The sequence below is a fragment of the Mauremys mutica genome, chromosome 8 (genome assembly GCF_020497125.1).
Source record: "Mauremys mutica isolate MM-2020 ecotype Southern chromosome 8, ASM2049712v1, whole genome shotgun sequence".
Classification (NCBI taxonomy): domain Eukaryota; kingdom Metazoa; phylum Chordata; order Testudines; family Geoemydidae; genus Mauremys; species Mauremys mutica.
Window position 1 is genome coordinate 66,198,464 of NC_059079.1, and position 27,069 is coordinate 66,225,532.

Below are 27,069 nucleotides of genomic sequence, written 5' to 3' on the forward strand. Positions count from 1 at the left end.
GAAACTTCTTATTCAATTAGTTGTGAATAATCCTTTCTCCCCTGAATTTTGGTTGCAGTTCACACAGCTCTCCATAACCCACCCTTTGTCGGGGAAGCGTCCTAGAGCTGTGGCGTTGCCTGATGATGCTCAAGGCTGGAATAAGCCAGTTCAGGTACCCAGGCATGCTCTGGGAAGGGGAACATGGGGCTGCTCATGCCCTCCATCTGCTGAGCTGCAGGGGCCCTGCCTATACGCCTCTTTGAGCGGACTGGGCCTCTTGCTCCCCAGATCACCACTGCCCTTCTGAGGGCAGGCAGCTGCCTGTTCTGGAGGAGGAAGGACCCAGCACCAGCCCAACTGAGCAGTGCCATGACCCATGGGTCTCAAACCCAGGCCTGCAAAGTTCATGGGAGTAGCCACGCTCCAACCCTCCACCTGGCAGCCTGCTGACAATGGCTTTCCTGGGACCTATGAAACCCCACCCCAGTGTTCATGCTCCACCCCAAGATCTGATTGGCAGAATCCCAGAGTAGCTGATTGGCCTGCTGGCCTTACTTAAGCCAGCAGCAGTAACAGGAAGCTGTCTGAACAACTGGGATCCACACTGCTCTAGAGCGTGTCTGTCATGTGCTTTCTGCTCCTTGGGCCCCTGGCATCCCGACCCAGTGTGGCTCCTAGCTTCCTTTGTCTCCTGCTTCTGACCTCCCAGTATCCTGGCCAGCTGACTCCTGTCTCATGACTAGGTCCAGCTGCTTGTGACCCAGCCATGACACAGAGTACTCTGCGTGGGGGCCCCATTGACATCATCCTAACAGAGCCATGATAGGCTAGCAGCAATGAGGAGAACCCTCACATACAGCATCCTGTGCAAGGGTGGTGTTGGTTGGGGCACTCCAGAGCAGCAGGTTTCAGGGTTGAGGAACATAAGGCAGTTCACACCACCCACAGCTAGTGTTTCAGGCTCATTGCAGATTTGGGCAGATGCTGCTGCATTGTTTATGCTTGATTCATGGTTTCGAGCTCTTTTTTCTGCAGCCCTGAGGGTTGGAACCATGGACATTAAAGTAGAAATTCTGATCTATCAAGAGCTGGGACCATGGATGTTTTTATTTTGTAACTATATGGATATATTTTCTTATTAACTCGGCACTAGGAGTTAAGTGACTTGTCTTATTGCCCAATAACACATAATGGGTTAAGCTGGTAACTGATCATTTGAAGTTGCCAAAATGGATGTGATTTTTTTTCCCTATTGACCCAGCTCTAGCAATCACCAGCAGCAAGTCAGCATTTGCTAGCAACTAGCACACAGTGGTAACCAAGCCATCCCACAGTTACTACAGCCATTTCCTGTACTAACTACAGGGGGACACGGTGGTGTTTGCTGGAAAATGCTGAATCTTTACTTGGGACCATTGCAGATTGCCACAGAAGGGGTTCCCCAGGCATAGTAATCAAACCTGGGCATGTCTGCTTGATGCCTTGGCCTGTAGATTTGGGGTCCATACGCTTGATATGGGCTTAGTTTAGAATGCATTGGGCAGGGCCGGCTCTAGGCACCAGCAAACCAAGCACATGCTTGGGGCAGCACAGTTTCAAGGGCGGCATTCTGAACATCTTTTTTTTTTTGCTTCAGGCAGCAAAAGCCTGGAGCCGGCCCTGGCAGCAGCAGCGCGCCATGTGCGGGGGAGCGCCCTGGGGCCGCTGCGGTTCACGCTGTGGGGAAGCAGTGCCCGCACCTTGTGGCTGGGCCGGGCAGGCTCCAAGCGGGGGACACTCACGCTGGGGGCCACCCTGCGGGGCACAGGGAGCTGCCTGCAGGTGCCGCAGGGCGGCCACCCCCCCAGCGCCGCAGCCAGGGTTGGGCAAAGTGGCCTGAGCCACCCAGGGACTGTGGCAGGGCATCCAGAAGCAGCAGCAGCAGCAGCAGGGCCATACAGGGCGGGGCGCTGCCGTGTAGGGCCCGCATCCCGCTCTCCAGGGCTCTGCTCCCTCTGGGGCTACCCTGCCCCAGCTCCTCAGCCCCCTGCCGGGGCAGTCCCCGCAGCTCTGCCCTCCCGGGTCCCGGCCGGTCCTGGAGGTGGGAGCCCTGGCTGGAGAGACCTTGGGCTGAGGTGCGGCCTGGGAGCCCCGCTGCTTACCCTGACTGTGCCAGCGCTGGACCGGCTGGAGGCGAGGGGGGAGGAGGTGGAATCAGCATTGGTGGGGGGAGCTCAGGGCTAGGGTGGTAGCGGGTGCGGGTGTGGTGGGAGGGGAGATCCTAGGGCTGGGCAGCAGGGGGTGCGGGTGAGGGGGAGAGAGAGCCCAGGGCTGGGGTGGGGGAGGGCACTGGTGGGGGGGTGAGAGCCCAGGGCTGGGATTGGGGGCCGCCAAAAATTTTTTTGCTTTGGGCGGCAAAAAAACTAGAGCCGGCCCTGGCGTTGGCTAACTCCAGATCCCAGACTGAGACATAAATTCCCCTGGTGCACACAGAAAACGGTGCTCTGACACATGTCCCTGTACCACACCTGGACTGGGCCCAGGGCTTGCTGAGCCACACCAAATGTGTTTATCATAAGACCCATTAATACTCTGCCAGTGTGGCTGAGGTTACCTTAAATAAGGTCTCTTGCACACAGTGCCACCTAGTGGCTGATCGTATAATACAGATTGGCATTCTATTACTCCGACTGGCTGTCTACTCCTCAGAGATCTGCAGAAACATAATAATTAAAATGCCTTTTCTGTTTCCTTTGCAGCAAACTGCCTAATTACCACCCTGCCTCTGCTTCCTTCAAGTTTTGCTCGAGCTGCAAAACAGCTTTAGAGTGCTGGATGCAAACATAGTGTTTGGACAGGCTGTCAGTGCTGTTATACCAGCACCAAGGACTCTGTTGCCTTAGCGATTATCTTCCCTAGCAGTGATAATTTCCTAGTAGGCTGGGCAGCTCTTGGATCTTGGAAAAAGACACTTTTTCGAAGGCTCTGCACTTTTATTTTTGGTGAGCGCATGATTCAGCTCCTCTCCTATCTCACCATTGATCATAAGAACATAACGGCCATATAAGGTCAGACCAAAGATCTATCCAGACCAGTATCCTGTCTTCTGACAGTGGCCAATGCCAGGTGTCCCAGAGGGAATGAACAGAACAGTACTTATCAAGTGATTCATCCCCTGTCGCCTATTCCCAGCTTCTGACAAACAGAGGCTAGGGATACCATCTTGGCCCATGCTGGCTAATAGCGATTGATGGACCTATCCTCCATGACTTTATTTAGTTCTTTTTTGAACCCTGATATAGTCTTGGCCTTCACAACATCCTCTGGCAAGGAGTTCCACAGGTTGGCCATGTATTGTGTGAAGAAATACTTCCTTTTGTTTGTTTTAAACTTGCTGCCTATTAATTTCATTTGTTGACCCCTAGTCACCCACCCACTCCCACGGCTGCTATCTTTCTAATAGCTTCTTATTAATTTAGATTTATAGAAATTGGAGGCACCCATGACACAACTCCAAAATACATCTGAGCATGGCAGTACAACTTAACATAACCCAGAGCCACTGGGCCAGACATCTTAAAAACTCCAAATCCTTCCACCCGTTTCCTACTCTCTTAGACCTAGACAAGTGGCTCCTTCAGCACTTCTCAAGCTGCCAGTTAAAAATACCTTGCTTATCCCTAGTGCATCGTGGGATGGATATTAGGGAAACAAAAGTGCCATCCAGTATCAAGTTCTTGTGCCAAAGCCAATGAGATAGTGTTTGTTGGAAACTAGCCCGGGGGAATATCGGGCACAGTGCCCTTCCTGTCTTCCAGCTGACCCCTCTGTTTCCCCCATCAGACTAAATGTAACTCACTAATGGAAATGACAGTGCCCCTGACAGCTGAAGCGAAAGAGTCAGCATGGCTATAAGGGTGTACTCCTCTAGTCCCCATGGCTGCCAGTGATCTGCTGGATGCCGACACCAACTACGGAATCAAATTGAGCTGATTGCAATGGGGCTTTGGTGACATGAACCGACCTGTGCAAGTTAGGGCTCATTCCACCAGAGTCCAGGCAGCCTCTGCTGCATCTCTTGAAGCATCCCAATTCAAAAATGTTTTAAAATTGCTACTTGGATTTCCACTCACACCCTCACCCTGCACCATTTCCTGTTGGAGGGCTCGAGATCAGACGCTTGTGTCAGTAGATCTGTCCTGCAGTCATTATTCTAGTAGACTGTGAGCACCACATGCAGGACACAGGTTACTGCTTGTGAGTCTCCAGAAGTGGAATCTATGTGGACAATCACTCAAAGAAAGAATGATTACTTAACCTACAGCAATTGTGCAGGCCCTCAGAGGTCCAGAGAGGCCTGGCCCACTTCCAGCTTTTGAGGCTCCTAGCCAAAATAAAAATAAAAAATGATTACACATGAAAACAAAATAAGGCACCAAAAAAGGAGTGAGATATGATTTGAATTTTTTTTTATTTAACAAATGCTTTTCTAGCCTTTTTCTGTGCAAATGCACTAATTGAGAAAAAAATCTAGCTTTCGTGCAGTGTCACAGTTGATATTAAACATGGTAAGCCCATTCAAATGCTCTTGTCCTATAGTTGAACGGTGATAGTTCTTTACCTGCTTCAACACATTGAAGGTGCATTTACCTGAAGCCACTGGTGCAGGCAAACTGACAAAAATACGCAATGCAATTGTGATATTAGGAAACACTCCAGAGAGTCCAAGTTTGAGTATTTCTTGAAGCAATTCCTTTGGCTTGCAATCCAATTTAAAGTTTGTAGCATATATTCGTTTGAGGAAGATGACCTCGTCACTGAGATCTTTTGACATTTCTTTATTCTACTGTTGCTGAAATTGTTCAGCAGCAGAAAATAGATCTTCATTACTCAGTCTGTTGAACTGCCAAAGAAACCCCAAAAGGGTACAAATTAGTCACAGTGACTCAAATCGATGTGTAAAACCTGATTGAATAGAGTAAATGATGACAAGGAAGACATTGACCCTATAATGCTGCTCAGCATTGGATTCAGTAGGTAAATTGCAACTGGAGAACTCAGATGAAATGCCAATATTCTGTGCTACTAATTTGGACTCAGTCAGGATCAAATCCCATTGTTCACAAATCTGTTGAATGTCATTGATGAGACTTTCAGTGTTATTCCTCTCAACATCAAGTGTAGCATGGTATGCTTCAATTACCAGATTAGTTTGGTGGATCATTGTAAGTAGCTTCATCCATAAAGATGACATCAGAATGCATTCAAATTTGGACATGTGCTTCTGAATAGACTGAAGTTCAGTTCGAGCCTGTGCAGTGAGATTGAGAGATTCAAGTTCATTTAAAGACTTTCTCATTGAATTCAAATGCTGCGCAACTGGTTGAACACAATCAATCCATTCAGACCATCTAGTTTTGGATATTGCTTCAGAATTTCCCACCTTTGTGGACTGCTACTGAAGAGATTGTACATTTGCTGAACAGTTCCAAAGTAAGTAATTACCTCCTTGAATGATTCAGCACAGTCAACACCTACAAGGTTTAGTGTGTGGTTTCCACAGCTGGAGAAAATTCAGTTTGAATTATGCTCAAGCAGAACTGCTTGTACACCTCTGTACTTCCCAGCCATATTAGGTCCATTGTCATAGGCTTGAGCAATGCAGACTTGAAAATCTAACTTAAAACCTTCTACAATTGCTAGTACTCGAGCAGCAATTTCTTTTCCAGTTTTTCTCGTGAAATTATCAAACAAAATAAAACTGTCTACAATCTTAACATATCAAATAACCATAGTAGTCTGTTCCTTGTGAGAACAATCTGGAGTGGCATCAACACTGTTTGAAAAATACTTGGCATTTCAAATCTCATCATGAATTGTTTGTATGAATGACCCATATAGCTCAATAAACTTGTTTTGGATGCGTGTGGAGAGAGAATGGATTTGCATAAGCTTTTGACTCTCTTGCGATTCTCTAACATGTTTAACATGCTCTGATTAAAGTGGGTCATATTAGCTGAGGAACTCAACTATGCCTAGAAAGTTTCCATTTGCACAATCATTGACTGGAACCAAAGAAAAAGGATGACATTCAGGATGCGCTCAAGAAGTTTTTTCCAGTTACTAGTTTCTGTAGAGAGTTCAGTCAAGAGTAGCTCAAGTGAACTTTCAGCTGATGCTGTCCTACTGGCTGATTTCCATGCAACATAGTTTTCTTTGTGTGACATTGAACTCTCATGTGATGTTCAACTTCCTCCAACCTCTGTTGATGCTCCATCCTGATTGATCAGAGAGAACTAATGCATTTGCAGCACTTTTGTTCAAAATGAAACAGGGTGCACCGTACAGAGATTGTTTTTCAGTACTCCAGGATAACCAGTCTCTTGTGCAGGTCTCATCATTTGGAAGAGTTTTTGTCAGCAGACAAGTAGGGAAAGCATGATTATTAGCATCTCATGGAATCTTACATGGAATTTCAAAACAACTAATTTGAAGAAAAGGTTGCATTTGGGCAGCATTGCTCTTATTAATAATTCCAGTGTCAGTCACAGTCAAACCTGTAATACTCATGAATTGCTCTTGCTGCGTAAGATCTACATCTTCCTGTTGCTGTTGAGTTTCTTGATCATACACAGGATCTTCTGCTGCATCTGTTACTGTTGGCACATCTCCTTCTTGACTACTATCCTCATGTTCAGGTATTGGCACTGAAATATCACCTGTTGCAGTTGCGGAGTTTTCATTATCTGTAGCATTGGTTGTTGGGTAAGGTGTGTTTTCCAGTGGTTTGAGAAATGAAGTTATTGGCTTTGAGCTCTTAGCTGCTGCTTCACTAAGTTTTCTCCGTCTCTTGCTTGCACCACTTTCAAATCTCCTCTTCTGTTACCTGCCCACATTAGGGCACCCCACCTTTTCCCAGTCCGTAGGGCTCCAGGCGTAACCTGGTTAATTTAGGCACCCCCACCTTTTCCAAATTTGTAGGGCTCCAGGCAAAAAGCACCTACCCTTTCCCAATCCCTAGGGTTCAGGGCCACCCGTAACCAATTTGTAGAGCTCAGGGTGTAACTAACCTGCTTGATTTAAGTACCCACACCCTTTCCCAATACATAGGGCTCCGGGTGTATACTACTTCTGCAGGTATGCAGGACCTTTTACCAGTGAAAGAGCCTTACACAGTAATATCCTCATTCTCTATTTATTAGCAATTACCAAAACCAGACTGCACATGTTACACATACAGTGCTCACCACTCCCAATAATACAGATGAACTTTTCTTGATGGCCAGTCAGGATCAGATCCATCGGGGGGACTCCAGTTTCTTCACAGTATCATTGGCAGAGTGTTGAGGTCTGGCAGCTCTGATCTTTTGGGCTATGTCCTGGAGTTGGATCACCAAGAACTTTACTTTTGGACCCCAGATTATATAGTGAAATTGGAGTCCTTTTTAGCTGTACCTTAACCAATTATTATACTAAAATTTTACTAACCAATCCTAACGTAATGTAACAAAATTCTTTAACCAATCCTACCCCACCACCTGAATTAATTTACACCTAGCAAATTAATTATGTAACAGACAGAAACAATTAAAGAACTAGACAGAGACCATACAGATAAACAATAGGGAAGTGAGGACCATAATGACAAAACAATAAAGAAATGAGGATTTCACAACCACAACTATTGATAAGTGATTTCTTGCCAGACAGGATGCTATTAAACTAAGTTTTCTTTAACCATCTTAAGATCTGTTTCTTTATCTGGTGATAGTGGGTGCCATTAGGACGGTGTCTCTTTCTTAACAGCCTGATATTACATTGTTTGAATGTAATCTAGATGGAATGTGAGGATGTGACTTCCTGCTTCTCAGCTAGTGGCTGCTGCTCGGCTGCTCTTTAATCTGGCTGCAGACAAAGGCCTTGGGTTTATACTTCATAGTGATCTACCTGTTCAATATGTAGCCTATCCACACTTGAAATATTCTGCTGGACACAAATGCTGAATGGTACCCACATGCTGAAAGACTTAAAATGAAGGAATACTAATTAAGACCACAAAATGAAACAGTCAGACAGGTTATTATCCTTATCAATGAATCAAAACTCAAGCACCCAAGGTATAACAGAACATATATATAAAATGTCTTTGTCTTCAGCTCAGCCTGTTTTTATATATATATATATATATATATATATATATAGTAAATGCAGACTCAGATGAAGACACGAATACAGACAGAGAGATAATGTCCAAAAATTTAAAACGTGTCTTCACAAAACTCACTGTACAAGATTATCCTCATGAATTTTCACCTTGAATCTGGGCCTATAGACTACTAAAGATCATGATGATGGCCAAGCTAGAACTCAACCAACCAACCAGTCACCTCTTTTATCTACCATATGAAGATAATAATGAGGAATTCTCACACATAAATAATTCCTTAGTCAACTAGACGTAAAACTATAAAGACACTAAAATGTAACAATTCTCTACCTTTCAACACGCACTTGATCCAGCACCAGCCCCTAGTTGTGGTTTGTTTATATAATCAGCTGATCTGAGAGGACACATTCATCACTGTCTAATCTTGTGCCATCAGAACCAATATATTTTTATTAATATTTATGAACATTAACTCTTTAATATGACAAAATCTATATTAGTTAACAACAAAATTATGTCTTTTACCAAATCACATCTCTTACTTGCATAAATTTGCAGCTCTAAACTGAGAGAGAGTGTCACATTTTGATCCAATAGGGATGCGCATAAAAACAAGTTGTGAAACTTAGCAAATGCCAAAAAATTAACAAATGTCTAAATTTGAGGCCCTCTTTGAGCTTGAGGCCCAGGCCAAATGTCCCTCTGTCCTGGCTCCCCCTCTGATTGGCCCCGATGAATACTTATTTGCTAGGAACTGGAGTGAGACTAGCATATGGCCAAAGAATCAGGTGACCACTTGAGGGGTTCAACAGCATAAAGAACATCAGAGTGTCTGCACCACATGCAATGCAGTGGGGATTCTTGGAAACGACGCTGGTAAAGCTGTTTCCTCCTTGGCAGTGGGATTTCTGGGAGGGAAGCCCAGTGTATGAAATGCCACAAGGGTAATTTAACAAATCCCATAGCTATCCTCTACTTCCACACCTAGAGCAATCAGCAGCTGCCAGGGCTGCGCTAAGGAGAGGCAGGGAGCAGACAATCTGCTCTGCAAGACACAGGAGCTTTGATTTTAATCCTGAGGCAAGCAAAGCTAATCCTGGGAATTCCCTGTCCCCACCCCTGGCTGAAAGCAGTGCAGCTCTGACTGAAACATACACATGCTTGGGAATGACTTCAATGGGACTGACATGGCAGGGACAGGACTGGGAACCGGCAGCTCAGAAGTAGATATTTAATGCTCCGTAGTGCAAGGAAGCACAGAGACTATTCAGCGCGGTTAATGCTGCGGCGAGACCACAGTCCAGTCATGGTGTGAGACATGGATACCTACACTGAGACTATAGTAATCACAGTGCTCTGACCTACCAGATTGTGCTTAGTTCATCCACTGTTTGGGACTGTGTGTGTGTGTGTGTGTGTGTGTGTGTGTGTGTGTGTGTGTGTGTGTGTGTGTGTGTGTGTGTGTGTGACAAAAAGGCCCTGACCCCGGATTGGGACCTCCCAGTGTCAAAAGACCTGTCCACTGGCTTCACTTGTTACTAGTAACAGTTATTTATGTGAGTAGCAGAGACAAGGCACTATAATTGTTTACCTCAATATAGCTAGGTGAGGTCAGCCCCAGATGGGTGGGTGTAGGGTTGATCTCCATGAGCTACGTCAAGGTAAAAGCTACCTGTGCCTCATCTCATCTCATCTCCACATTGAGAGGACTAACTCATGTTATCGCTTGTGCTGTAACAATACCCTTATTTGGGCCGTGAAGACATAGCCAGAGAGGAGAAAGGGAATCTGAAATCTTGCTGATAGCAATCTGAACTACTGAACTTTGCACAGTCTGTAAACCAGGGTGGATCTGGCACTGGTCATGTGTGGTTGTTTCCTGACTGTTAACCAGCTGGCTATTCTGAGAGGCAGGAAGAAGAGAAAAATCTTTCCCATCAGTCCCCAAGCTTCCTCTCTTCTGCTGCATGAAGAGGGAGAGGAGAGCAAACACACACAAATACATGTCATGGAAGAAGAGCGGAGCCAATGTGGCCTCACTCTCCCATGCTGGAAGAAGCCCCTAAAAGACCAGTGCACAGCTGAGGCTGCAGGGAAGTGCATGCAACCAGAAAGGGGCAAAGCCAGGGGCAGCAGCTCTAGACAGCAGCTTTCCCTGGAAGTTTGTATAAGTCTCACTGCAAAACCCCATGAGGAGGTCTTCTAGCATAAAATCATGATCCAGAGTTTTTATTACAGTTAGAGGGAGGGATATAGATGTGGAAGAGGATGTCAGCAATAGCACAGCATAGCAACTAGGGCAGGGACTGCTAAGACATCATGTGGAAGAGTTGCTTCTCCACTTGGATGAACTGGGATCTGCAGGGAGGGGCTGAGATTCCTCCTAGGATTCCAAGACCCTGAATTTTTGGGATAATAGAATCTCTGTCCCACTGGTCCTTAGCACCTAGTGCCACTAATCTCTCCCCCCGAGAGGAGAATGTTTGGGGAAATCAGCATTGCAGTGATGGGGCAATCTCTCAGAGTAACTGTTCCACTAGAATGGGCTGGTTTTTGGCTGGGAGATAAAGAGGAGAAAGGGGGAACATTAGCCAACTCAGCAGGAACATTAGCCAACTCAACTGGACAAGTCAGAGCAGTCAGCTGGCCTTTATCTGTGTCATGGGATCACTTGATCCTCAGGTTCAACTCAGTTTGTATTGTCATTGATACCATTTAATGATTAAACCCTGATAATATGGCTCCCTTTACCAACACAAGAGCCATGTGGTTAGGTAGAGCCCAGCTGTTTTTATTTCTTCACCTGCACTAGTCGTGGACTTAGTGCAGAACGCCACCAGCATCATCAAGAGGCTGAGGTACCTTAATTGCACATCTGACATGGACAAATAAGGGTGATGTTATCTGAGAAGCGGGCCAGAGCATCATCAAAAATCTTCTTTTTGAAATTCTAATGTTTAGATTGACACACGCAAAAAAAAGTATTCATTGATTGCATAGAAAATCTGCTCTGTGGGTAGCTGGCTATTTGGGGGCACCTCTGGCTGTTTGTTCAAGAGATGCAGATCTAAAAATTCATGTGAACAAGAGAATGGGAGGCTCAGGCATGTGGACGGGAAAGGGTTGGCAGCCAGCACACTGCGTGAAACCTTGTTATGGGTCATGTTAAAATCTCGTTCTGACTGATGCGTGAACATACCCTTCCTTTCAGGTAGTTGTAAGAGTCAATTAAGGGGCCACACCTAAAACAAGACCTAATAGAATCTTCCCAGAAACTAGCACCATGTGGGTGAGGAGGTTCCACAGGGTGTTGTGACCAGGTGTGTGAGAACACATGGAAATGAAGAACTGCCAAGAACAGAGTGGCAGAGGCAAAACAGCCAGAAAGCCAAGCAGGAACTGGGGAGCACAGCATGACCCTGGGGAAAGCTAGATAGTACTTTTGAGTCTGTTGGCTGATGAGGCCTGGGACTGCAGGCTAAGACACTGCTCCTTTTGTTGTTCCTCCTGTGTTCAGAGAAGCAGGACTTCATCCATTCCTCATAGATTAAGGAGATTGCACCAAAGAAAATGCCAGACTCCATCAATTTCTACTTTCAACCGAAATATCCCCAACACCCCAAGGTTGGACTAGCTGCTCAGGTCGAAAAGGGGCAATAATACAATAAGGAGGGGTTTCTCTGAGCCATCCCTTTTCATGCTATTGGGAGCTGCAGTGCTAAAGCCCTAGGTGAAGACACCTCCGGACTCCTCAACACTTGAGTGACAACCAGGATTTTGAAACTAACGAAGGGAATGGGTCCTGTAACTAGTTACATCGAACAGGGTCTGCTTTATATCCCCACCCTCACCCCCAGCAGCTTAGCTGCTGCCCCACTCATGTTTAGCGTCCACTTCTAACAGTGTATTTTGGGCAGCTGTCACACAGCGCCTGTGATAGCTGTCCGTCATTAGTGGGATTAGTGGATACTGACTCCTGGTATTATCCTTTGCATCTCTGACCCTAGTCAGGAGACTGGGGTCAGGAGACTTGGAGTTTTATCTCCTGTCTCAGTTTATTAGTACTCTCTGCTCCTGATCCGATTGCTACATTGCATGAAGCCTGCTGATATTTACACCTCAAGTAAAGATGCTTGTGAGGATATTGTCTTGTGTAGAAACTGGGGGACCAGACATCAGAGGTCTTTTAAAGGACATTCCACTGCTCTCTCTTCGCCTGCTAGAGGAGACCTTGATCTGGTAGAGATTTTTCTTGGTCTGTAAATATTGTTTGGTTTGGGTTCTTTTGCATCTTAGGTGAGTAACAATTTAAACATTTGCATTTGGCAGAATTGACTCAATACAGTTCTGTCATTGACTACATTTAAACTGTGTCTGTGTGTTGGCTGTGTTCATTGGTCGAGAGAAGCAAGACGCTTCTCTCAGCTTCATGTGTGACAGAAAGACAGAGAAATAATGTTGGAACATATAATCTAATTGTGAAACTTTGGGGGTCACCCGAGGTGGTTTTTTTGCAGGTTTCCTTTGTGGACAAGTATTGACATCCAATAGAGAGTGATTTTTCAATACAGAAAAAAACGACCCACTAACTGCACACCCTTTCTTGTCCCCTACCACCCGAGACTGGTACCAACCCTGCACTGGCAAGGCGAGGGTTAACAAACTGCTTTGGGCTGAAAGGCCAAACTCCCTTGCCCTTGTTAAGCAGCTCCCAGTGGAGGGAGCATTCAAAAGGGAGCAGCTCAGCTCAGTCGGGGCTGGAAGGAGGAGAGCCGTCCTGTGCAGCAGCCTCTGCCGGCAGGACTCCAAGCAGCCTGGGCTAAGCCTTCTAGCTGTGCCATAGGAAGCCAGCTGCCAGTCACGGGAACAGAAGAGGATGACAGCAGAAGGGCTGCTGGAGATGGAGAAAAGGCTAGGAAGCGACCCAGGGGATGTGTATAGGGATATGGAGACTTGAATCCTGGATGAGGGTATCTGGTTTTCAAAGGCTCTGGGTCAGAACCCAGTAGAGAAGGATGGGCCTGGGTTTCGCTACCCTCCATGTTCCCACTCTGGGCAATACTGCTGCTGAGTGCAGCGGCCCCTTGGACTCTAACCACCCCCCTGACAAACCCATATGCGGTATCATCAAGCAGTTACAACCCATGTTCAATAGGCCCACATCCTGAAAGAAATCTTTCCCCAAGCCCCTCTCCTGGCCTTCAAACAACCCCCCAACCTCACCAAGCTCCTCATCAGAAGCAAGTGTCCCACAGACCAGGACCCACCAACTCAAAGCAGCACCAGACCCTACCAGAACAAGAGATGCAAAACCCGCAGACATAGCTCCACACCCTGCTATGATAATCAACACCCGCCACAACGCACCTTGCAAGATTCGTGGGTTCTACACATGCCTATCACAACATGTGGTGTACCTCATCCCATGCACTAAATGGAAGTGAGTGAAACCAGACATTCACTACACTCTCAAATGAACTCGCACAGAAAAATGATAAAAGACAAAAACACCCTATCACTTGTGGGTGAGCACTTTTCACAAAGTGATCTTCCATATCAGATCTTTCAATACTTATCCTCACAGGAAACCTGCATGACACCTTCAAACAGTGAGCTTTGGAAGTGAAATTAATAACTCTCTTAGACACCAGAAACCATGGCTTAATAGGAACACTGGTTTTATGACTCATTACAACAATTTGTAACACACCACACTAACTTCTACCCTTAATTACTCACTTCAAACTCTTTATGCATAACAATCTAGACCCCAGCTACCCACTTCATTTCAAGCGACCTCCTCCAACATGCCTTATCGCTTCTGTTTAACAATCTGTCCCAATTTGTAGTTAGCTCAGACATTCTGCTTTCTCCCCAAGACCTGAAGAAGAGCTCTGTGTAGCTCGAAAACTTGTCTCTCTCACCAAGAGAAGTTTGTCCAATAAAAGGTATTACCTCCCCACCTTGTATCTAATATCCTGGGACCAACACAGCTAGAACAACATTGCAAAATGCATAAGGTTAGGCAGCCCAAAATAATTGATGTACTTTAGCCACTAGAGGTTGCGAAACACCATGGAAGTCTAACCAGCTGTAGCTGACATTTGTGTTTAAAATCATGAGAGATCCTGTTTCCCTGCCTGTGCAAATCCCCCTGGGCACACCTGCTTTGGGGCTGCAGCAGGAGCTAGGCACACAAAGTTTCTTGGGGAACATAAGGACAGGTGCAGAGCCTATGTGTGAGTTGTGGGCCTGGCCCATGGGATAGGCACACACTGCATGTTTTCAGAATAGCATGGGGGCAGGTAGGGTGACATGAGCCTGGCAGGGGCTAAGCCAAGCAATGTAGGCCAAGAGGTCTCCCTTCAGGCTTCCATTGGTTGCTGGACCATCTGCTACGGGTCACAAGAGGCAGCATTTGTAGTGTCCTCTCTCTCAGCTGAATGAACTGTGCAGTGCTAACAGGAGTGAGGTGGACCAAACTCTTACTTCAGTAGTTATAATTAAACAGATTAGACTTGGGATCCGAATGCTGAGAAGACTCATGAAATATTTGTACATATCTTAGGGCTTGTCTTCATTACCGTGCTAAATCGGCACTGCTGCGATCAATGCAGTGGTGTCGATTTAACGGGTCTGGTGAATATGCATTATGTTAACTGAATATTAACTGAAAGTATGATGAAGTGTGTTTCCCAGACAAGTCCAAGGGCCCTGTTCCTCAAAGACAAATGACACCTCTAGCCAGGTGTCATCAAAGCTGATTGGCCATCACTGCTCACATGGCCATTATTTGGCAATGAAGCAGGGCAGGAACAGATTGATCTGCATTTTAGCAGGCAACAACGTGGAACTTCTTTCACTATGAGACCCCATGTCTCTAGCCTCACAATGGCAAGGAACTTTATCTAGTCCAGGGGTCTCCAACCTTTTTAAGCACAAGATGACTTTTTGAATTTAAGTGCAACCCAGGATCTACCCCATCCCTTCCCGGAGGCCTTGCCCCGCTCACTCCATTCCCCCTCCCTCCATCACTTGCTCTCCACCACCCTCACTCATTTTCACTGGGCTGGGGCAAGGGTGCAAGCTCTGGGCTGTCACTGTGGACAAGGGGTTCAGAGTGTGGGAGGGGGCTCCAGGCTGAGCCTGGGGCAGGAGGTTGGGTGCAGGAGGGAGTGCAGGGTGTGGGCCCTGGGAGGGAATTTGGGTACAGGAGGGGGCTCAGGGCTGGGGCAAGGGGTTGGGGTGCAGGAGGGGGTGAGGGGTGCAAGCTCTGGGGGGGATTTTGGGTGCAGGAGAGGCTTCCAGGCTGGGGCAGGGGGTTGGGGTGCAGGAGGGGGTGAGGGGTGCAAGCTCTTGGAGGGAGTTTGGGTGCAGAAGGGGACTCAGGGATGGGGCAGGGGGTTGTGGTGCAGTAGGGTACATGGTGCTGGCTCCAGGAAGGAGCTCAGGCCTGAGGCTGATGTCTGGGGGGGTGCATGGGAGAAGATGAGAGATGCGGGCTTACCTTGAGTGGCTCCTGGTCATTGGCACAATGGGGCTAAGGAAGGCTTCCCAGAAGTGTCCAGCACATCCCTGCAGCCTTGGGGTGGGGGACACGTGGCTCTGCGCGCTGCCCCTCCTTGCAAACACTGCCCTGGCCGCTCCCATTGGCCACAGTTCCCCTCAGCAGCCCCCTTTAGCTGGGAACAGGGAACTGAGGCCAATGGGAGCTGCCAGGGCGGTGTCTGTAAGGAGGCACAGTGCGTGGAGCCACATGCCCCCTCTCCAGGGGCAACAGGGACATGCCAGCTGCTTCCAGGAGTGACGCATGGCCAGGGCAGGCAGGGAGCCTGCCTTATCCCCCCCCTGTGCCACCCTACTTTTAGGGGCTGGAGATCGCAATTGACTCTCAGAGGCTCCAGGATCGACCGGTTGATCGTGATCTACCGGTTGGTGACCACTGGTTTAGAATATGTAGCAGCCTTGCATGGCTATTTTATATACTACTGCTATATAACCTGCTGCCCCACTAACCAGCTCAGCTGTGAAAAATGACTTTTAAGTGATAAAAAGTGTTTTTTTAAATATTGTGACAAATAACAGATGGGGAAACTGAGGCACAGAGAAGTGACGTGATTTGCCCAAGGTCACCTAGGAATCCAGTGTGACAGCCAGGAATAGAACCAAGGCCTGAGTCCCAGTCCAGTGCTTCCCATCATAAATCAATGTATTTAGTATTCAGAGGCATGTTGCATTTATATAGAGTGAGAGTTTTTTTAAACTCAATTTTACTGTACTGTTGTACCTAGAAATACATTTCCATTTAAATAGAGGAAAGAAATTCCACTTTTCCGGTGTAGGGATTCATGTGCATATCTTTATTTTTCTTATTTTCCTTTGCTCCCTAACAAAAGACTTCATGGAGACTGAAGAAAGTCGGTGGCAGACCTTTGATTTCTCCAGCTCATCACATATTTATATAACCAAATTGAAATCTGTTTTCTGTTAGAAGAGAGTGGAGGGCAGGGTAAGGATATTTTTTTGAATGTTAACCTAGCCAAATTTTGTGTGGAAGCTGTGCTGAAAGAATAGCATAAAAAGAATGCATCTGGAAGTCATTAAAGAAACTTGCAGTGGACAACGATTAAAGCAGGATGGAATTTCTGCTTTATGTTTTTTTACAGTATCTAAATCAATCAAATGCTGCTTTTCTAAACTGGAGTTGGTCTTATGAAAATGCAAGCAAGAAAATAATTCCACCCCTTTCCTCCAAAGGCAATTCCAACAATCTCTTTTGAAATATAATCTTTAGCCTAGTGGCTAGGGTACTCAGCTGGGATGGGGGAGACCTTAGTTCATCCCATGCTTTGCTGCACATTGGGCTACCCACATTTTCAGAGTCACAGATGTCTCACCAGATACTCTCATAAAGGTTGTGGAACACACAGCAAGCAATTATCATAAGAGCCAGATATTTCTCATCAGCTTCCAGCCAAAACAGAAGACATCTCCATCTACCTTTCAGTCTCCCAAGTACACATTTCACTGTCATTCTGCAACTACCAAGATGACAATCTAACAGCTCCTTTCTGACATCCAAGTGTCCTGTAAAAGGATTCATCAACCAGGAGAAGCAGCTGGGTCTCCAAGAATGACTAGAGGAATAGCAATGCCAGCAATGTTCATAGAGATCATAGGGTTCATAATGTGTGTTCAAAGGCCAGATGATCCACAGTGAAACATTTTGATTGTGGACAGCAGATACTTTAACACAAAGCAACTCAGGCTACCAGCAAGGAAGCTGAAATGTAGACAAGCCTTGGTCTCTTCAGCCCACATCCTAAGAGGAATTTAGGTTTCTAACTTCCATTGATTTCAATGGCCATTAGGAGCTTAAATACCTTCGAGGGTCTGGGCCTTTGTATTTCAATTCTCCAACTGTATGATGGGGATAGCAGCAGTGCCCTACCTCACTGATGGGCTGTAAAGATAGTGATGGTGAGGTGCTCAGGTACAACAGTGAGTGAGGAGCCCAGATAAATCCCAGAGACAGATACAGGGGCAGCTGCCATTTTGTGAGGCAGAGTGCACAAAACCGATGGCAGACAAGCCCACTTCACTCCCTCAAGAAGATGTTACTGTCTTGGTTTGCTGCTTTTCCTTTATTCTGACTCTGTTTAGGCATCTCCTTTTTAGGCTTTCTGCTGCCTTCCTGTTTGAAATGATCAGCACAGCCCCAATTTCAACTACACTGCCATCTACAATCCACCCTGATAGTCTCGAGGCATGTGCTCTTCAGCCTTTGCAGCCTCCGGTCCAAACGTTATTTCATGCAGGTCATGGAGGACACAGTCAGTGTTTTAGGGCAGATCTTCTGCCCTGTTCTGCTCACTTTGCACTGTGCCAGCTGCACAAAGGGAGCAAACCCACCCACAAGTCCCATGCAGAAGGTGTAGAAGCAGCGTAGCTCCCACACCCAGGGCCGGTGCAACCACTAGGCGAACTAGGCGGTCGCCTAGGGTGCCAAGTGGTTGGGGGCGCCAAAAAGCAGTGCCCTGGCTCAGCAGGGAGGAGCCGCCTTCCCGAGAGAGCCAGAGCCTCCCGCTTGCGACGGTGGTGAGCTCCAGCCATGGAGGAGCCAGCGTGGTGCAGGGGCTGCCGGGGCGTGGGGCCCTGAGCCTGCTCCAGGAGAGGCAGTGGTGGCTCACACGCCCAGGAGCCACAGAACCCAAGCACAGTGACGGGGGAGCCGGGGGGCACGCCTGCCTGGGCTGTGGCCCAGCGCCTCCCCCCGGGTGCTCCTGCAGCGAATGCATGTGGGCAGTGGCCCTGTGTGCCCCCGGCTCCCCCCTCGCCGTGCTCGGGCTCTGCGGCTCCCAGAAGCATAAGCCGCTGCTGCCCCTCCTGGAGCAGGATCAGGGCCCTGTGCCCCAGTGGCGGTGAAGGCTCACATGCCCGGGAGCCGCAGAGCCCGAGTGTAGCAGGGAGGGACCAGGGGGGAGCATGGGGGCCAGTGCCCACATGCATCCGCTGCAGCCTGCAGGAGGCCCAGGGGAGGGGGGAGGGGCACAGCCTGGGCAAGAGGGCCGGGGGGCGTGGCTGCTCCCCTCTAGCAGCTGCGCCACCTTTGCAGAGCTGCTTTCCCCCTGTGCCGTGCTGGCTCCTCCATGGCTGGGGCTCGCCGCCGCTGCAAGCGGGAAGCTCTGGCTCTCTGGTGCGTCCGGAAGGCGGCTCCTCCCTGCCAAGCTGCTGCAGCATCTCAAGCCCAGCAAAGCCACAGAGCAGACTCAGGGCGGGGGCCGCTGGGGTGGGGTAGGGTGGGGTTGGGTGAGGAGGGGAGGGCTCACGGGGGGGCTGTGCACCCTCCAGGGGAGTTCTAGGGGTGGGGAGGGGGGAACCTGATCAGGGGAGCAGCCCCTGGGCATGGCTGGCCCTGGGCAGGCTGGCCCCTGGGGTCTATAAAGGCTTGTTGGGATTTGCCCCTCAATGAACCAATGTGGGGGGGGGGCTGGGGGAGGGGTGCAAGGTGGAAATTTCGCCTAGGGCGCAAAATATCCTTGCACAGGCCCTGCCCACACCTCCTCTCCTCATAATCTCTGGCACAGAGGTGATGTTGGAGGTGAAGGGGAGAGTGGCTGGGGTAGGATGTTCTCTACTATCCCAGCTAATAATGAGTCCTTAGGGGCACATTGTCAGATGGTTCAGTTAGAGTTGCCCTCAGACTGTTCTAATCTGGGCTGGGGCAAAGGATCAGGGAGCCATGACTGGCTGTTGGTTCTCAGCTTCTCCTTTCTCCCCCTTTCCTGAGCTGCTCTGGATGGCAGCATGCATAGGAGCTCCCCTAGAGTCAGCCAAGCTTCCATCCTACTCTCCTTGCAGCTCCCACACCCAAGCAGGGAATGCAATGGAGACAGGGCCGGCTCTAGCTGCTGCCGAAGTGCCGCCGAAGACTGCAGCAGTGCGATTTAGTTGTCGCCAAAGTGCCGCCGAAGAGAAGAGAGGGACTGAAGGACCTGCCGCTGAATTGCCGCCGCAGACCCGGATGTGCCGCCCCAATAACAGATGGAGTGCTGCCACTTTCTATTGGCTGCCCCAGGCACCTGCTTCCTTTGCTGGTGCCTGGAGCCGGCTCTGAATGGAGAAGCCAGAGTTGCTCTCCTCCCTCCTGTGATGCTGCTGGCAGAAAGCAGGGGAGCTGCTTTGCAGCTGCACCAGGTAAGACCCAGTGAACTCTCAGGGGGCTCCCAGCAGAGCTGCTGTAGGGGAAGCCATGGGGAGGCAGACAGGGAGGCCAGGCACAGCACCAAACCTGATTCAGATACTTCAGTTCCCACATAGAGGGGCTGGCCCAGAGAGCACAACTACATTGCCAATTTGTAACCAAATCCCCACAATCTTCTTAACATTGTTGCCTTTGAAGGCCTCAGTTCAGAGACTTGAGGGCAACTAGTGGCCCCTGGGCTATGATTGGACAACATTGCTCTGCAAAATGGTTAAAAAAAGCCCCAAAACATTAACATCAGCTCCTTCAGCACAAAATAAGCAAACAAGGGAAACAGATAATCCTTACTAGGGGCAATGAAATATGGGTGGGCAGTTTGCACAGTATGCAGGAGGAAGAGTGGGATGCAACACAGTCAGCCACCAACCCAACACAAATGGACACATACGTCGTCAGTAAGGCTATGTTTTAGTCATGAGTGTTTTTAGTAAAAGTCATGGTCAGGTCATGAGCAGTAAACAAAAATTCACGGCCCGTGACCTGTCCATGACTTGTACTATATACCCCTAACAAAAACTTAGGCTGGGTGCCACAGGTGCTGGGGGGCAGACCAGGGGGCACCGCAGGTGTGGGGGTGGGGTTTCCTGGGACTCCTGCTGGTGCTGGGAGTGGGCAGGTGGTAGCACGTGGCCTGGGACTCCCACTGGTGCTCAGAGGGAGGGTTTCCAGGTCTGGCAGGCTCCTCCCCCAGCTCCGCGCAGTTCCCCAGAAGCAGCTGGTGCATCCCTGCAGCTCCTAGGGAGAGGAAAGGCCAAGGGAGCGCCACGCGCTGCCCCTGCCACAAGTACAGCCTCCACAGCTCTCATTGGCCGAGAACCGCAGCCAGTGGGAGCTGCAGGGATGCTGCCTGCAAGCAGGGGCAGAGTGCAGAGCTCCCTGGCCCCTCTGCCTAGGACCTGCAGGGACATGCTGGCTGCATCCAGGGAGCCCCCCCCCTTCCCCCACATCAGCACCACTCTGCACTCCAACCCCCTACCCCAACCCTGAGCCCCCTCCCACACCGAAACTACTGCTGCTGCTAGTGGGAGGGGTGCGCAGTGGCCTGAGATTGCCCCAGCAATGGCGAGTGTGGCTGGCCCAGGATCTGCCCGAGCTGCTTGGGCAGCCCTGGAGCCAGCCGCACCAGCCACTGCAGAAGTCACAGAGGTCACGGAATGTCACAGAATCCTTGACTTCTGTGACCTCTGTGACAGACACACAGCCTTAATCATCAGCCACTTCTCAAAAGACACAATGTGTCACAGTCAGGCCACCACCAGCGGGTGTTCAGGAAACAGTTGGCATATGTTGCTGGATTGCAGAACTGTGTTTGTAGCACTGGACACGTGTATTACGAGATGCGTGCATTATGGTTCAAATTTCTGCTGGGAGATTGTTTGCTGTTGTCCTGATCAGGGGCGGCTCTAGTGATTTCGCCGCCCCAAGCACGGTGGCATGCCATGGGGGGCGCTCTGCCGGTCGCCGATTCCACGGCTCCGGTGGACCTCCCACAGACGTGTCTGCGGAGGGTCCGCTGGTCCCGCGGCTCCGGTGGACCTCCCACAGGCATGCCTGCGGATGCTCCACCGTAGCCTGCGGGAGGTCCGCCGGAGCCACCTGCCGCCCTCCCGGCGACATGCCCAGCCTCCCCCGTGGCAGAGCGCCCCCCGCGGCATGCCACCCCAAGCACGCGCTTGGCTTGCTGGGGTCTGGAGCCGGCCCTGGTCCTGATTTCTAGTATTGCCAACCCCAAACATTCAAAGGTAGCAAATCATGCCCCAAAAGATCAGGGGGGAGGCAACAAAGAGGACTGCAGTGGTTTGAGCATTGGCCTGCTAAACCCAGGGCTGTGAGTTCAAGCCTTGAGGGGTCCATTTAAAGATCTAGGGAAAAAATCTGTTTGGGGATTGGTCCTGCTTTGAGCAGGGGGTTAGACTAGATGACCTTCTGAGATCTCTTCCAACCCTCACATTCTATGATGAGATTGGCTTAAAATCATGAGATTACAAAAAAACCAATAGATTTGAGGTTCTCTTTGTCTTCTGGTTTCTGATACTTTAGAGGGCTTGACCTTTTCTAGCTTTCCTCTACAACACCCTGCCCCACCCCAGAGGGTAGGACCCCATCCATCCTGCCCTGCAGCATGAGAGTCCCCCACAGTGTGACCAGACAACAAATGTGAAAGATGGGGGTGGGGGTGGGGGTGTAATAAGAGCCTATATTAGACAAAGATCCCCAAATCAGGACTGTCCCTATAAAATCAGGACATCCGGTCACCCTAGTTCCCTGGGCCCATCCACTCTCACCCCACCCTGCTCTGCCTTAGTGGGTAGGACGGACTCGCCCTGCAATGCCACCCCATGGGGAAGGACTAGACGGAGTCCCCGCGGCCCGCCCATTCCGCACCGCAGGTCCGGGCCCCCTCCCGGTTTCCATGGTGACCGGAGGAGGACGCGCGGAGTCACGTGAGGCAGGCGGAAGCGGAAGCAGGAGCAGGCGGCCGGGCTGTCGCCGCCGGGCGGGCGCTGAGGAGAAGAGAACGGGTCGGTGCCCGGCCGCCATGCCCAGCCCCCGGAGCAGCCCGTCCCGCCGCGCCGCGCCCGTCCCCAGCCCGTCCCGCCGCGCCGCGCCCGTCCCCAGCCCGTCCTGCGCGGCCGTGGCGTTCCGCTCCCTGCTGGCCGCCGACCTGCGCTTCTCCCGGCAGCTGGGCGTGTGCGCCGGGGAGCGCTCGGCCTGGGGCAGCGCCAGGCCCCTCCTGCGGCTCCTCGAGGTGTCCGGCCACGGCGTGCCCTGGCTGGCGGGCACCCTGTATGGGCTGGGCCGCAGCGAGAGCCCGGCGGGCCGCGAGGTGCTGCTCAACCTGCTCTTTGGTGAGGGGCTGGGGGCGCCTCTCCCCTCTCATCGCGGCTGGCTCGGGGCCCAGGCTCATCAGAGCAGCGGGCAGGGGAGAGGCTTAGTCACACACCCTTGTCCCCTGCCCTGAGAGCTGCTCCCCGAGAGCCCAGGCTGGGCCAGCGCTGCCAAGCTTGGGCAAGTCACCCAGCAGGGCATATACCAGCCAGTGCTGACGTGTGTTGGTATCCCAGCCGTGCCAGTCTTCTGCCAGCTTCCCAGGGCCCTGCCTCCCTGTGCTCCAGTGCAGGAGCTGTGCTCAGCACTGCGCAACCAGTGTGCCGTGCAACCCCGGCCCCACAGGGATCTGCCAAAGCTGCTGCCACAGGGACAGCTTCAGCAAGCTGGCTGCCAGGTCTTCCTGCATCTACACGGTTCCCTCGCCATGGCAGAGTCCTAACCGAGGGGCCAGGCTAGGAATTCTGACTCATGATCAATTCAGACAAATGTCCCTTCAGTCATCTTAGGGACACAGCACTTTTGGAGTGATCTCGGACATGCTTGGGATGAGATGTCAGTTTTCTGCAGAGGTGGCACATGCTTTCTTCTGTTTCTATGAAACAGCTGTTCTTCCATATCTGGGCAGGTCCTGATAATCTAGATTTATATGGCCATAGTGCTATGAGCTAAGGTACACCTGAATCCCCCAGCTGGAAATCCTAACCTTCAGTGGGGAGTCCAGCTTACAGGGTTTCTGGAAGTGGCTTAAGTGGATGAATTTAGTATTTATGAAAGTAATTGAAGCACTAATAGTGCAGCTGCCTACAGCTCAGCATGTAATCATAGTCTTGGTTGAGCCACTCAATTGTGTCAATGCACCCGAATCCTAACCTTCAGCATGCCCTGGTATTACAGCTTCCAGACCCTCCCAGTTGGAGACTGCCTTTCATCCGAAACTATGTGGTGTTTTTGCAATGCCTGCAAACCACTTTCATCATCACTTTATTGCCAATTTCGTTTTCAGTAACAGCAGGCCAGGAGCTGATGCCAGCTGCCTATTGCTCAGCATGTAATCACAGTTAAGGGAAGGCTATGTTTTAGTCACGGATATTTTTAGTAAAAGTCATGGAGAGGTCACAGGCAGTAAACAAAAATTCACGGCCCATGACCTGTCCATGACTTGTACTGTATACCCCTAACTAAAACTTGGGCCGGTGGAGTTCTGGGTGGGGGCAGGCTGTGGGTGCTGGGGTGGTTGTCTGGGACCCCCACTATTAGTGGGGGGAGACAGGTGGCAGCAAAGGGCATGATACGGCAGCAAAGGGCATGATACTGCAGCAAGCCCCAGGTGGCACTAGGATGGCTGTAGGTACACACAGATACACAGCCAAGAAACCTATGCTATATTCTGCCCACATATATATTTTCATCATGCAGATGGAGTTGGTCCTCATCCTAAATATTTTGTTTGCTTATTACTTTGACTCTGGGTTTCAGTAGCAGCATTATTTATCCCTGGGTTCTTTTTGGTTAACTTCTGTGACACATGACATGGAAAATGACCCCTTTGTATTTGTCTCCTAGCTTTGGTGCTGGATTTAGTCCTGGTGGCGATGGTGAAAGGGCTCGTGAGGAGAAGACGTCCCACTCACAACAAGATGGACATGTTTGTCACTATCTCAGTGGACAAATATTCCTTCCCATCAGGCCATGCTACCAGAGCTGCCATGGTGTGCAGATTTGTCCTGCACCACCTGGTGCTCGCCATTCCTCTGCGGGTCCTGGTGGTTCTATGGGCCATCATTGTGGGCATCTCCAGAGTCATGCTGGGTAGACACAACGTGACAGACGTGGCCTTTGGCTTCATCATGGGCTACATGCAATACAATGTGGTGAAATACTTCTGGCTGTCGCCCCTTAGTGCACCTGCTCTCTTTGCAGCGTGGAATCAGTGATGGCCACCATGAAAAGGAAGAGACACACCTTGCAGTGTCTTATGCTTCATAGAGAGCGTGAACCGGGACTGGATGAAAGAATCATCATAAGCCTCATCTGACAAGCAAGACTGACGATATCAGCAACATCATGCTTCATTCTGCGGGATATGTGGACTCAGGTTGGGACAAAACGAGATCTGTTGGAAAGCTATTCTTGGTGCCATCTTGCTCTCAATCTGCTGCTGGGCCGAAGCATGTGCCAGCCCCTACGGTTGCACTGACCATCCCAGGATACAATCACTCCACATCTCCTGGTGCTGTAGAAGTTGATGGAGATCGGCACACTAGCCAAGCAGCTAATTCTTATTTTCTTGGTATTTAAGAACATGCATCAGTAAGATTTGTGGTTAGTAGAAATACTGTAAATCAGCACACAGCAGAGGATGCCTGTAGTATAACTGGCTTACTGTCTCATATAGCATAAATAGTAGATGTAACTTCTTACAAATATTGTTAGATAGGGACAGTTTTCAGCAAGTAACTATGTGCTGTAAATATACTGATTGGTGCTGTTGTGGCTGATTAATAGTGGGTGTGCCCCCTAGTGGCTTTAGTACATTATTCTGACTCGTGGGGTGGATGCACTTCCTCTGCTGCCTCTTCTATAATGTTGAGATTACCAAGGTTTTGTAAATCAATTCTTTCTCCTTCTGAAGCAGCCTGCCCCTCGCTTGCCAGCCACATTCCAGTTACAGAGCTTCACTTTGTCAAGTGGGTGGCTTGTTGGAAAGGTGAAGGCATCTGGTTTTGAATACCTTGGGAAATGGCAGTTTTGGGAGTGGAAATGCACAAATAGGGTTTTAATAAAGCGTGGAATTAATACCCTGAGCTCTGGGGTGTCTGTACCAGCTCTCCTTTAGGCAGGGTGCGGTTTGTCACTGCTCTCCTAGCAGTTGGGTAAGCAAAGCTCCCTTTCATGTATTCTTCTGTCATCAGAGGAGGGCATTCAAGCAGTTACTCCCCTTTACCTCTCAGTTGAAAGGCAGACAACATGCAAACAGTTAATGCTATATGAGGACATGTGGTGTAGACTTTTTAGGTCTTTAAAAATAAATAAGCTACATGGAGATCCTGATCTGAGGTATGTAGGCCCCAACTCAGCAAGAGGCTTCAACATGTGAGCCTGTGACTAGTCCCATTGATTTCCATGGGATTATTCAACAATCAAAATTACAGTAGAAATGACGTGCGCCAAACTATATTTTGTTATTTTTCTCCATTGTATGAAGCTGAATGTAGCTAAGCAAAATCAGTTCTACACTTGGTGAGACAAATAGGAAAGAACATAAATGTTGTCATGTAGAATGGCGATGAAAAGGAAATCAACAAAGTAGCCAAAGAGTCAGAAAATAAATTCTTTAGCTAGAGCACTGGGTGGAAGTCCCTCTGGGTCTGATAGGCTTCCAACAAGGAAAAGCTATGCAAATAGTTTCTTTGCATAGCCCGTGAGGAGGAAATACCCTCTAGATATTTAGTCTTTTGGGGTTGTGGAGGGAAGGCACAGTGTCTGAATTGAAAAGAGGAATTGCAGAACTACTTGAGAAATTAAATTCCTACGGGCATATTGTATTCATGCAAGAGGTCTGGTGGAAAGAAAAACTAAGGTCATTTTAAAAAAATCCATGCAGTGTAATGTATCCTTAAAACCAATTACTGCACCAGGAGTACTAATAATCTATTCCAGTATGGCAATTCCTGTTTTCCTAAGCAGCTGAGAGATCTACAGATGAAGGGTGGGGTGGGGTGGGGGGGAATATTAAAGTAAGAATAACAAATCTGTGATCTAGCTCTCCATTCTTCCTGTACATCAAAGATGTACATGTGTAGGAATGTGTGGAGAACTGTCTTGTCCTTATAAATCTAATCTAAAGGATATGTGACCACAAAGGTGTATTATCCCATAGAGTTACCTCAAGAGAGGAGCCAGTAAAGCATTCTAATATCCCAGAATGCATTATATGATAAACATATTTTGGAATAGAAACAAGACTTCTGAGCTTTGGGAGTTAGTATCTAGCTTGATGACTTCGTGGTGCTAGGTTGCGTAAAAAGTCTGCAGGTTGAAGGTGAGCAGCAGTGCTCTTGCCTAAAAGGTAAAGACTGTGACAGAGGAGAGGATATAGATGCTATTGCCCTTGTTCAAAAAGGATGAATTCAGACTGGAGTAGGCGCACAGAAGGGCTACTAGGATAATCGGGAATGGAGAGCCTGTCTTACATAAGGAGACTAACGGCACATCTTCACTACGGACCTAAATCAGCGCTGCTGCAATCGACACAGTGGCATCAATTTAGCGGGTCTGATGAAGACATGCTAAATCAATGGGAGAGTGCTCTTCCATTGATTTCTGTGCTTCATCTTTCCAAGAA

At 49.2% G+C, this 27,069-nt stretch overlaps 1 protein-coding gene across 1 annotated transcript; it reads left to right on the forward strand.

The window, feature by feature from the left end:
* Positions 1–22,422: 22,422 nt before the first annotated feature.
* On the forward strand, positions 22,423–26,370 carry PLPP6 (phospholipid phosphatase 6). Its single transcript, XM_045028865.1, has 2 exons — positions 22,423–22,741; positions 24,288–26,370. Exons 1-2 carry the CDS (start codon positions 22,432–22,434, stop codon positions 24,656–24,658), a joined length of 681 nt encoding a protein of 226 aa, XP_044884800.1. The 5' UTR covers positions 22,423–22,431; the 3' UTR covers positions 24,659–26,370.
* The last annotated feature ends 699 nt before the right edge of the window (positions 26,371–27,069 follow it).